Source organism: Thamnophis elegans, chromosome 1 (assembly GCF_009769535.1).
Source record: "Thamnophis elegans isolate rThaEle1 chromosome 1, rThaEle1.pri, whole genome shotgun sequence".
Lineage (NCBI taxonomy): Eukaryota > Metazoa > Chordata > Lepidosauria > Squamata > Colubridae > Thamnophis > Thamnophis elegans.
In genome coordinates this window covers 29,209,974-29,223,045 of record NC_045541.1, presented here as the reverse complement: position 1 = coordinate 29,223,045, position 13,072 = coordinate 29,209,974, and the positions used below count along the sequence as shown (strand labels likewise).

Sequence of the window (13,072 nt, the reverse complement as noted above, 5' to 3'; positions counted from 1 at the left end):
TTGGAAATTGTTTGTTATGGTATCAATCATAGACTAAGGAGCCTATTGACAAAAATACAATAGGTGGTGGGGGGGGGGTAGTATTTGCTTTGTGTCCAATTGCTACTTCCCACTAGCAAAACACAACTTATTGACAGCTCAAATTCTTCTTGTAGCTTCTTGTGTGAAGCCTGGATCTGCTCCATCCTGGCCTATCACCAAATGAGATTTAGGGCAGTATGCATTGGAAAGGTGATCTCTTGTTCTAGTAATGGCTGTTTGATAATATGATACTCATTGTTTAAATTAGATGCATTCTTTTACTGCATGTAATTCTAAAACACCTGTGTCAGGTGTTTCCTGTGTCAGGAATTCTCAAAAGACATTTTACACCTGAAATGTTCCCACTGTTGACCTTGGGGGTTAAATTCAATGGAACTTAGTTCTATATATATATGATTACATTATTAAAACCATTGTCATCATTATCATCACCAGCAATTAAAAGATACATTATTTTACATGGAGGAAAATCCTGAGTCATTGTTTCCTATGTCTCTATATAAAATGCATGCAACAATGTGGAATTAAATACTGAAGACTCACCTCAGGTATGTTTCCTTCCCTGCACAAATAGTGAACAGCCTCCATTTTTAAGGCATCTAGGTTGAGAGCATCTTTCTGCAACAACCTAAAGGAAAATTTTAAAACACACAAACCTAAAATACACACTATATTTTTAGCTGTCTTCAAGGAAAACTGCTGAACTACAAGACACAGAAGCTACAAACAGAATGGCTATGTCAGCTTTCAAATAATGCACCCATAGATAGGCAAAAACAATTTATTGGATACATCGTATTGGAACAACTGGTGAAAGCCGACTTCCACCTAATTAAAAAGTAAACGTTTTCCCTTTCCCCCAAGTCACTGGTCATGCTGTCCAATCCAATTGCTGCTCGGCTGCTTGGTTACTTCACTCCTCCTTGGGTCAGCCACCTGTGAGAATGTCCTTGGTTCCCACAGGAAAACTTTATTGTTTTTGCTGCATAACCTCATCTAACTATCCCCCCCCCCCACACACACACACAAGCCTCCAAGATTGCTTCAGTCTGGTTCACTTCAGGGTTGACAGGCTAATAGCTGAGCTCTATTTGGAGGACTTTCCTGCTTCTAATTTAGGGTAAACTTTAGGGGAGTTAGTCTCTGGGACACTAATGACAATTAATTGGTTCTATGGACAAATGTCAGATTAATTGGGAGTTTTATGTGCTTAGGACACCCTCTTGAAAATGTATTGCGTTGCCTGGCATCTTTATGTCCCCTTCATCTCCAACTTTCAAGACAACTTAAGGGAAATGGAAAGAAGGCTACCCTGTTCACTTTGGCAGCACATTTATTAAAATTGGAACAATACAAAAAAGATTTGCATGGTCCCTGCACAAGGTTGGGCACACAAAACTACATTACTAGAGCAGTAAATTGCCCATTCTTGTTTAGTTCTCATATCATTCTCTACCCTCGTTATATAAAATTTCAAACCAACAAAAAAAAACCAGTGGGAACAGCTGATGTAGGTGCCATTTACCTCCACAGAGTGTTTGTGCGTGTGCGTCCATGTGCACAGAAGATGCTTCAGCCAGGATAGAAAATGTTATCAGCCTTCACATATTTGGTTACCCACCATCAATCATGTACAACCTGATAATACTGAAGCAATGACTGAAAAAATGAGTTTCCCAGAGTTTCATAGCTACTGACTAGCTAGATCAAGATTGGGAAATAAATAAGTGAAAAACTGTATTCTTTTTTTGTTTAGACTTTTCCCACTAGTATCTTAGGCTGCTGTCACAGCATCACTCAGCCCATTGTTAATGAGACATAAAATTTATCTCCCTTACCGTCATTTTGGCATTACAAGGTTGGATGACTTTACAAGATGATTAAGTCACCAGGGGAGAAATCATCTTTGATCATTTTGCCTTCTGCAAAAGCACTGCAGTTGAGATGATACAGCATTTTTAATGGATCTAGACAAGAATAATTAAGTTGACTCACCTCTGGGCTGTCTCAACTGACTGCTCCCAATCCTGCAAAGCCAGATGTAGCTTCATCTTTTTTACAAATGCCGGAAGGAAGTGTGGAAAATTCGCAATTATTTGATTCACAGTTTCCAAAGCTCCTGAATAATTCTGGCGCGCTTCAAAATATTGGGCCTAATGAACAATGAAATGATCACCTGGTCACTTTTGTCTTGCTTTTTTTTTTTTTTTAAAGGGCTTTCCAATTTAAAAAAAGTTTTTCTGAGACTGGTGGAAAAGCAGTCTGTTGTGACTGCTTATGTAGACCCGTTTTCCCCAATATAAAGATTTTGGAAGGCATATTAGGTAGTCTTTATAATACAATACAATAGCAGAGTTGGAAGGGACCTTGGAGGTCTTCTAGTCCAACCCCCTGCCTAGGCAGGAAACCCTATACCGTTTCAGACAAATGGGTATCCAACATCTTCTTAAAGACCTGTGTTGGTCTTTGATTTACAACTGGCTGCTTAGTGACTATTTGAAGTTATGTCAAATCTCCCTGGCAGTATTTTTTACCTGGTTCCAAAGTTATAATGGGCCACTCCTCTGATTGTCATGTGACTGCATGTCAGGCACCCAGCAACTGCATTTACAGCTCTTTGCCACATCCCATGGCCATGTGTTTGCATTTTATGAAAGTTTTGCTGAAAACCAGTATTTACTTCTGGTTTTCAGCAAAACTGACCCATGGTGAACCATTGGTTTGCTTAATGACCACAGAGCGTGATCGCTCACATGGTGAGGACACTGGGTTGGAGTTAGCAAGTCCATGTTTGAAACCCAAATGGTACTGTGTAGTGAGGTGAGCTCATGTCACTTGCTCCAGCTCCTTGATGGTGACATGAAAGGAGTTGGAGTTCCTTGGGCAATGGTGATGTCACTAGCTAATTCTTTCAACCCAGAAGTGCCTTAAACAGTGCCTTCAACACAAACAAGATGGGGGGGGGGGTGGAGAGAGAACCACAGTGTTTGCTCAACAACTGCCATCGAAAAGTTCATGAAGTCATGCCTGTCAGATGGGTGACCTTTCTTAGAATTATCTCAACTTATGACCATGATAGACAGGCTCCATTATGGTCACACAAGTCAAGGACTATTTGTATGAACTTATAGGATATCTTCTGCTGAAGGTCATCAGTTTTAATCAGAGGTGGTATTCAGTAGGTTCTGTCCAGTTCTAGAGAACCGGTAGAGGAAATTTTGAGTATTTCGGAGAACTGGAAAATACCACCTCTGACTGGCCCTGCCCCCATCTATTCTCTGCCTCTCGAGTCCCAGCTGATTGGGAGGGAATGGGGATTTTACAATATCCTTCCCCTGCCATGCCCACTAGACCATTCCCACCAAGCCACACCACACCCACCAAGTCACGCCCACAGAACCAGTAGTAAAAAAATTTGAATCCCACCACTGATTTTAATACTGTTGTATAAAATAAAGCTTTGTGACAAAATAGCAATATTCCTACAATATGCTATTACGTACAACATGGTTTTTTGGTCTCTCTTTAGCTTGTTGTGTGAATCTAGCCCATTGCTGGTCATTCAATGCTTAGTATACAGTGCCTGAACCAATGAGTTTATAACCAGGATTATAATAACTTGGAAAGCAAAACCATTCAAAGCAGTAAATATATGCAACATGCAAGTTTCTGTGGAATTTTTAAAAAAATGCAGCAAAGTGATTATAAACCTACTGATTCAAAGGGCAATTTGTAGTATGATTTTTAAAACAGAATACATTTGGGCAAACATAATATTAAAAAGAAGATCTACGAAGCTTCTTTTTAAGACGAAACAAAAAGAACTATTTCTTTTCTACAGTTGCAAATGATAAAACCCTTTATAGCGTCTATTTGATTCCCAGATTTTATATACATTGCTCTTCAATTGCTTCCATTCTTAAGTGTAGAAATGATTTCTAGTGCATCTTTTTGTTTTTCATAAAAGAAAAGCACATGTCAGAGCAAATACAAATAATTGATGATATGATGGCTAAAAGACTTGATCCCGTGAATCAAAGAATATTGACTTCAATCAGATTCTTAGAACCCTCATTCAAATCACACAAAATGAGAAATTAAAAGGAGAGAGAATAAATAGCATTCTGAATGCAAAAGAAGGTTCCTTTGAACTGCTCCTTCATCCTGCATTAATCTGGGCAAGATCAGTCTGCATCAGCTGCAATGTTTGTTACTAATTAGATGCATTTAAAAGCTTTTTATACACTTACTTTACCCATCAGGCCAAAAATATCATTCCCATTTTGGAGCCCTTCATCAAAATATTTTCCGGCTTTTTTGATGCTTGCTTCTTTCCCACTAGTCACATCAAGCCATCCTTTTAGAATCCACCCCTGAAAGAACAAAGCAAAACATTAAATGATGCAACACTATACTGCTGTTACTGGATAATTTTTAAAAAAAAATCAATTCAATTCTACTTAACATAAATACAGTAATTTATGCAATGCAAAAGACTGATATATGTTCCGTGGTGTTCATATACGTAGGTGCTGCTATAGCAACAACATTTAAACTTATATACCACTTCACAGTGCTTCAACCGCCATCGCTAAGTAGTTTACAGAATCAGCATATTTTCCCCAACAATCTGGGTCTTCATTTTACCAACCTCGGAAGGATGAAAGGCTGAGTCAACCTTGAGCTAGTTGGGATCGAACTCCTGGCTGTAGGCAGTGAGTTTGCCTGCAATTCTGCATTCTAACTACTGCACCACCATGGCTCAAGGGATGGGATGGATATAGTACTTAAAGTGTTATGATGTTTCCTATTTATCCATCCCCATTAAGAGGCCTGCTTCAGATAGGCAGAAAGACAACTCTGGAGCACTGATGAACTGCTCTAAAAGCTACTGTGAAAGCTAGAAGGACCAAAATCAGGAGATCACAGAGATATTACATTGACAATCCATAGATATTAACCGCTCCTTCCACTAAGAAGCAATCCACCCTTAGCCCATCCAGACACTCAGGCAGGAAGAAGAGATGTAAGGTTTGAACCTCAAGATGGATATAAATAAATATAAGGCTTGAAGTTTTATGGACAGCACTGGCAAATTTTCTATTCTAATTATGGCCTTCCTAGTATCTGTAATAAAATAGCTTATCAAACAGCTAAATCCTTGAATTTCACCCTTGCTGTCCAAGTCATAGTCCTGATGAAGCCTGGCATCTTTTCAAAAGCATATGGAATATTAGCATAACAGGTTAATAAAGAAAATTAGTTGGGAAAGAAAGCATCTAGGATTTCAGGATTCTTCCATTTAAAATGGCTGAATGGCTTTTTTAAAAATAACCCTTTATAACCCCCAAGTGATCCAAGATTTACTACTGAGTGTTTTGAGGCTCCTAAAAAATGGAAAGCAACAAAGCAACTTGGGAAAATCAGCAAATACATAGGGTGTTCCAAGTTGTGTGAATAGAAGACAAAACTGACACTAGTTACTCCCCATATATATGCTACTATATCTGCAGGGAACAGCACTTATAAGCTAAGTAAGAAATAAGTAGTAGCAGAATGTGAACGTATTGTGTATCATTGACCAATAGTACATTCCACTTAAGGAAGCAGGTCTAAACATTAAACTAAAAGGAAACTATCAGGCTATTTTGTAACAGTATCAATATTATCAGTTTTCTTGTAATGTTTTATACTTCTCAATTGTTAAGGAAGCTAGTGATATCCGCTCTGATATGAAAGATGATTGAGAGCATCACGAGGCAAACCTGGGAGTGATCAAACCTTGTTTATAGCAAGTACAACACTCAACTATAAGGCATGGGTTACCTCTTTACTGCCATTTGAGATCTTGATCATTCTGTCGATGTATTCGCGGGCTTTCTCGTAGCGGCCGATATGCCACAAGAACAGTCCTGCAAAATATAAAGCCTCCTGTCCGGCTGTCTTACGATGCTCCTTCAACTTGGCATCAAGATCCATGATAACTTCCCGATCTAAAAACAAGGGAGGAGAAAGTAATAATCATGTAGTTTGAAGGACCATCATTGAACGATGATTTTGGCAGATTAAAGGCGTATTGCAAGATATTACATAACAACAACCAAACCCTATTAAAAACAACAAAGTAAATGTATTGTAGAGTCATAGAGCAGAAGAACAGCAAATGATATCTAGCCCAGCCCAGAGGAGGCATTCTGCCAGTTCGCCCTGGTTCAGGTGAACTGGTAGTGGCAGTGGTGGGAGGCTCCGTCCACCAGTCCAGACATTATCATGAACACTCTGCACATGCACAGAAGCGCCACATGCAAGCGAAGCAAGCACATGCGTGCGCGTGCGCTCCCGGTTCTGAACCGATAGTAAAAGTAGGAGGATTTCATGCCTGGCTCAGCCAACGCAGGAAATCCCCCAGTCTGGAATCCTAAGAGCCCTAACCGACAAACATCTACTCTCTGAAAAGCCCACCATTTTTTCAACATAATCTGTTCTGTTGTTGAATGGCTGAGAAACGTATTTTAGCCATTTTTGCAGATGGGTTTTCATTTTTATTTTCACATTTCCCCCCAAGAATCATAGTCTCCAGAACACACTCCATCTTTCTTGTTCTTCTCTATACCTTTTCCATTTGCCATATTCTTGAATGGCGTCATCCAGTACTGAATACAGACGTCCGATAAAGGTGTAAAGACACAATTTCATGTTGACTATGATATTAGATCTATTAATCAAGCTTATACTTCCAGGTTTGGCCGTCACACTGTATTTAGTAATTCAGAGGACTGGGAGGGAACAGGGTCTCTGCAAACTTTTGACCTGCCACTGTCCACAAGGGGATTTGGAGAAGTGTGGCCAAAATTAAATTTGAGCCTTTACCTATCTAGTGTACTGCAGACATCTACAACTTCCATGATTTGAATCAATGGATATAATACTTATTTCCTGGAAATTATGAGTGATAAAACATAAAGGGCATCATCTGAATCCAAATCAGGTAGCTAATTTAATTAAATACACCATAAAACTGGCCAACCAGTAGTTTATAAATTGGAAATTATGAGATGGACTATTCATCACTACCCAAAACATCCATGTTAAGACCAACTAAAATGAAGTCATCTTCCAGGAGGATTTGAAACCTTGCTCCTACTAATAATTGATAATTTTACAGACAGCTAATTTCTAGTTAGCCAATTATAGAAAGCTGATTTCATATAAACTCATGCTTGAAATATAAGCCTTGCTCATATACTGTGCAAATTGGGACTTCATTAAAGAAACAATCATTTTTTCTTCAAGTTTGCAAAGGCATCTGGAAAGTCAGTTGCCAGATAAACCAAGTTGCTAGATGCAATGTTGTAAAGACATTTGCTATGGATTGGATTTGAAATAATGTTAAGGAAAATAATGTTTACAAGACATCATTAAGAGCCACAGTGGCGCAGTGGTTAGAATGCAGTACTGCAGGCAATTTCTGCTGGCTGCCTGCAATTTTGCAAATCGAATCTCACCAGGCTCAAAGTTGACTCAGCCTTCCATCCTTCTGAGGTGGGTAAAATGAGGACCCAGATTGCTGGGGGCAATATGCTGACTCTGTAAACCGCTTAGCAAGGGCTATAAAGCCCTGTGAAGTGATATATAAGTCTAAGGGCTATTGCTATTGCTATAAAAGAATGGAGAAAGTAGCAATGCAACTAATCAGCATTCGAGGAACTTTATGATTGCTGAAAAAGATAAAATAATAATGGCATGGGAGAGAGGTCGGGGAAGGAGAGCCTTGTTAGAAGAACAGATGGTTGGTGGTTGCAACAATCCCATTGGGATGGTGAGGTGTGAACATCTCTTTTGTAGCAGAGTCCCACATGTACCTTCATATTAAAAAGGAGAAATAGCATTATTGCAATTCACCATGTGCAAGTATAAAAATTTTCTGAGGACAAATAAGTGAGACACTACCTGGATTTGATCTTTTTTTATGAGCATAGATCATTGCCATCATTGTGCACAGGGATACTTCTGGTTTGCTTTTAATGGATTCAAGACTGAGAAGAGCTTCTTGGACGTGCCCTAGGAGAACCAAAATCAGTCAGGGGGTTAGTTGCATTCATTTGTGTAGCAGCACTTTGGCTTCCCCACTATGCCTTCTTCGATGTAATGCTGTAATGAACATGCATGAACATGTTATCATGTGTGTGCAAAGTACTTCTAAAGCTTTCATTATTGGTTATGTAAACAATTTATGTATTTACAAAAATGATCACTTAACATCGAAAACGCAAAAACCAGGAGATACAAAAAGACAATAAAGGTAGTCCTCGCTTAATGACTAGATGCTTAATGACTGTTCAAAGTTATGGCAAGCTCAAAAAGAGTTACTTACAACCCATCCTTAAAGTTACAACTGTCACATACAGAACCTGCAGACACGCAATCACATTTTTGGTACTTGGCAACTGGCTCATATTTGTGACGTAATAATTTCTAAAGCACTCATTCAGGAGAATGGATTGATTTAATGGCCATATTATTTATTTCATGACTGTGGTGACTCACATTATGAAATAAAAGTCAAGAAATTAAGTCAAGTCACACAGTGACCCATTTAATGACAACAACCTATGACCAAAATTTCAGTCCCAACTGTGGCTGTTAAAAGAGGATTATCTGTATTCCTCACATGTCACAGAAAAATGTGCAGTGCTTTCCATATACAGTATACGACAATTCTGTGATAAAGAGATTGCAGGAAAAAAAATCTGATTACCTATTTTTTTCATCCTATAAATAACTTCTGATGATTTCTTGAATTGCATTAACATTATGTAATACTACATTTGCAACTGGCATCCATTCATAAATTTATGAAACACTATGCTATTTTTACACACACACAAACCACACACACACACACACACAAATTAATTAATTGGACCAAATACTGGGTTTGGGGATTAAAACAAAACCCTCACATTCAACCTTTCAAACACCTAAGATAAGCCTCTTGGTTGATTAAAAAAATCATGCATTGCCCAAATGAATCTAAAAGAGTTTATTTGAACAAACAAATTATAAGGGTAACAAATCAATAATTCTTTTCCTTTGCAACAGAAACTGCTGAGTTGGATCACATGTTAAATTCCAAGTAGGCTACCAGATTTGAGCTGCAAAAACTAAACATACACAAAAGATTATAGCTAGCTGGATTTTTCTGTGATTCTTTTCTGACATCATTAGTGTTCCCAAATTTTTCTGTCCAAATCTGCTAGCGCTACCTTTAGCCATCCAGCATTACCAAGGGCTGAGGTTCTGCAGCATCCAGGACCCAGTCCCCTAAACTATTTACTATGCAGAAATAGTGGCATGCATATTTGACTGAAGAACCAAAAGATTTACTTATAGAAACTTTTAAACAAGATGGTTTATGATTGCAATTATATTTGCCCCTCCCTGAAAGGAAGGCCCATGAAATACAATGAAATTTACTTCTTAGCAAGTACTCATTATCAGATGAATAAATAACAACTGCAAGTATGAAAGTATATAAAGTAAAGAATTACCTTCCATCAAAATGCCATAAGATTGGTAGAAAAGAAACAGTGGGTCATTGCCAAATGTCTTCAAGCCTTCATTGGCAATAGTCTGAACATGGCGAAAATAGCCTTCCTGACAGTAATAATTAATTAAAGCCTGAAAGGAAAGGAAAAGACTTGGATTTCCACAAGCAAGCAGGGGAATCAATCACACTCATAAAACAGAGAGAAAGGATTTAGGAGAGTCACTTCCAAAATCTGACAACAATCTCTTTTGCATAGCTTTTTGGTAAGTTTTCCCCAAGCTGATGCACCTCCTCAAGATGGTACAACTGCAGAATCCTCAAGCAAAGAAAGACTTTCCCCACAGGGTGTCTAGTCTTTTGGCCTCCTGTAGTATTCAAGTATTTAATGATTCCTGTAAAATTTCTATGAGTGGCTTGTTGATTTAGTGCAGTGAGGGCTAACCTTTTTCTCCTTGCGTGCCAAAATGTATCCTCGCATCCCCACACCCATAATGCTATATGCCCCACACTCCTGCGCATGCGTGCACGACCCCCGTGTCCCCCCATCTGCCTGCCATGACCTCCACACATGTGCATGACCCCCACGCATGCACATGACTCCCCATGCATGCGTGAGACTCCCCCTTCTCACCCCGTTATGGGCCTAGCAAGCCTCCTTGCAGCCTCCTGGGACTAAAAATGGGTCGAGGGGGAAGGGCGTGGCAGAGACCCACAAATCAGCTGGCAAGTGGGAGGCACACACACATAGGCGGTGGAGCTGAGCTGGGCGGCAGTTTGCAAGCCCACAGAGAGGGTTCCGCATACCAGCTGTGGCACAACTGCCATAGGTTCATCATCAAGGATTTAGTGTATCCGGTATTTTCCAAAGGCTGAGAAAAAAGTGACTAGCCCAAAAGTCACCACCAAACTTGAGTAGGGCTTTGAACCTGCGTCTCTCCAGCCATCCTGGGAGTTGGGAGTTGTGATCTCAGCTTTAAGTTTGAAGGACAGTTTACAAAAGGATGGTGTACGGGGGAAGCCAGTCTTGACCGATGGCCATTTGTTTCTCTGGCACTTGACCTTATCTGCATTACAAATGCTGACCTTTTATGCTTTGCACATATAACATAAACTTCATGGCCGTTTGTTTTGCACATGCATTCTTTGCAAAAGCAAAGCATTTGAACAATTCTTCACCTTAGGACTGCTCTCGGAGAGATGCCTTTTCCCACAGCAAAACACATGAAGCGACTGAAGTCAGTCAGCATCAGCTTTCAAAAAAACAGCTCAGACACAAGCATAAGCAATGTGGGTTGTTGTTGTTTCAGGCTCAGATGCTTGCAAATTTACACCCCTTCTCCCTCAAATTGCAACTGCTGCTTCTTTGGAGCCCAGCAGATTTGCCTCACTGATGTGATCTTCGGATGCGCACACAACTGGCATGACAACTTTCAGGGTTTTAGCCAGGAATTCTGGGAGTCGTAGTTCCAAGGTAACCGAGGGGGAAGGAGCGGGTGTTCTTAACGCAGGGGTCTCGAAGCTTGGCAACTTTACGACTTGTGGACTTCAACTCCCAGAATTCCTCAGCCAGCTGGCTGAGGAATTCTGGGAGTTGAAGTCCACAAGTCGTAAAGTTGCCAAACTTCGAGAGCCCTGCTCTAGCTAGCGTTTAATGATGCCTGTGTTCGTGTGCTGAGAGGACTGGCTCACACATACACTCGGCTTCCTACAAAAAATCATAACCATCCTCAGGAGGAAAACGTGTCGGCTCTGGGTTTTAAGGCAGACAAGTGAAAGAGGGCGGAGGGGGGGGGTAATTTCAAAGGCCCTGGAGAAAAAGAGCAAAGCTATTCTTTTTTGCCGCCCGGTGCGGGTGCCGAGGCCAAACCTTGCGGGAAGCAGGGATCTGCTACTCCACACAAAACCGCCAGGGCTTTGTAGAACCCTTGCGAAGAAGGGGAGCCTGGCCTTCCTCGGCCAGCTACTGCCGGCGTTGTTCTCCCGGAGCTTGATGTCCTTCCCTCGGAAGGAGGAACATCAAGGCCGGGAAGGAAGAAGCAGCGTCGGAAAACGGGGCTGCCATTGCAAAGGGGAAGGAAGGGGGAAGGAAGACGCTGGGCGATGCACGGCGGCGAGGAAGTGGGGGGTCGCTGCGCGGTGGAAGGAAGGAGGGAGGGAGGGAGAAAGAAAGAAAGAGAGAGGGGGGGGAAAGAAGGAAAGAAGGGGAGAGGAGATAGGAGAGAGGGAGGAAGAAAGAAAGAAAAAGAAAGAAAGAAAAAAAGAAAGAGGGAAAGAAGGGGATAGAAGGAAGGAAGGAAAGGGAGAGAAGGAAGGAGGGAGGAAAGAGGGAGGGAGGAAGAAAGAAAGAGAAAGAGGGAAGGCAAGAAAGGGAGAGGAGAGAGGAAGGGGGGAGAAAAAAGATGGAAGGAAGGAAAGGAGAGAAGGAAGGGCGGAGGGAGGGAGGGAAGAGGGAGGGAGGAAAAAGAGGGAAGGAAGGGGAGAGGAGGGAGGGAGGAAAGAAGGAAAGGAGGGAGGAGTAGAGTTTCCAACCAACCTGCAGGAAGGAAGACTCCATGGCCGCTGAAGAATCCAAGCGGTAACAACACCCGTTGCCAGTGCAACAGGATGGCCCCCAAACGTCAGGGAAAGGTGGGGCTTAAAGCCCGCAGCCACGCTTTGCCTTTGAATGGCAAGCTCCTCCCCTCCCCTGGAAACGCCGCAGTGCCTTTCAGCGGATTAGAATTCGGTGACTCCCACGGTTTTTGCAGCCCGCGGCCAAAGGAGGCGAGACCGAGCTTCCCTCTAGGGAGGTTGAGTGGGTTGGCCCTGTCCCTGCACCTGCACCTGAGATCGGCTGCCTCGGAGCCGTGAAAAGCCCCCCCGAGCCCATTCTGTGTGAACCAGATCCTCTCAATCTCTCCCCACCTACCGATAATGCGCATCGAAACAGAAAGAAGTGGGGTCTTCCTCCCAGCCCTTCCCAGGGTTCTCGAACTCCTGCGCGGGATCCTAATCCTCGAACGCGCCCGATGGGTTTCTGTCAAGATCCACCGCCTGGTGGAGTTTATTCAGTAGGGTGCGTGTAGACAACGGCGACCTTAAAAAAAAAGTTGTGCCAATCTAATCTTGATTGAATTCATGGGCATTTAAAATTGTATTGTATTGTTTTTAAAGCCAAAATAGGTAAGAATTAGGATGCCCTATCCCGACCCCCCCCCCTAAAGAGAAAACCCAAAACCCATGTGAGCATATTTCTGAGAGGGGCCCACCCAGATCTCAGTTCTGCATCTCAAATTGGTCACTACCCATAATCAGATGATGAATGGCACCAAATTGATTACAACTCCATTTGGCATTCAGAAGAAATAGCCAAAGCCCAGGGCCAATAACTTCGTTAGGCCAGATCTCAAACAGCATTCCTGACCATTTAAGATTAAGGGAGGAAGGGAATAAAGCTTTAAAGTGAGAGAAAGGTTCCTGGTTTTAAAACACTAAAGGTGA

At 41.6% G+C, this 13,072-nt stretch overlaps 1 protein-coding gene and 1 non-coding gene across 8 annotated transcripts in view; one reads left to right on the top strand and one right to left on the bottom strand.

Annotated features, from left to right (window-relative positions):
- TTC21B (tetratricopeptide repeat domain 21B) overlaps positions 1 to 12,207 on the bottom strand; it is a 44,246-nt gene extending 32,039 nt beyond the window's left edge. For 6 of the 7 annotated variants that reach the window (XR_004255632.1, XM_032219811.1, XM_032219838.1 and 3 more), the window contains exons 1-7: positions 12,126 to 12,207; positions 9,594 to 9,723; positions 7,993 to 8,103; positions 5,869 to 6,035; positions 4,293 to 4,415; positions 2,038 to 2,195; positions 586 to 670 (exon numbers count right to left, since the gene is read on the bottom strand). Coding sequence is in view for 6 of the 7 variants with exons in the window: in XM_032219811.1 (XP_032075702.1) it covers positions 586 to 670; positions 2,038 to 2,195; positions 4,293 to 4,415; positions 5,869 to 6,035; positions 7,993 to 8,103; positions 9,594 to 9,723; positions 12,126 to 12,146 (795 nt within the window). In the remaining variant the exon portion in view is untranslated. Of the gene's footprint in view, positions 1 to 585; positions 671 to 2,037; positions 2,196 to 4,292; positions 4,416 to 5,868; positions 6,036 to 7,992; positions 8,104 to 9,593; positions 9,724 to 10,768; positions 11,123 to 12,125 lie in introns of those variants that run through there. The other variant, XM_032219846.1, reaches the window with a different exon arrangement.
- LOC116523784 lies at positions 1,357 to 1,463 on the top strand. Its single transcript, XR_004257142.1, has one exon. It is a non-coding gene; the product is annotated as a U6 spliceosomal RNA (small nuclear RNA).
- Positions 12,208 to 13,072: the final 865 nt, after the last annotated feature.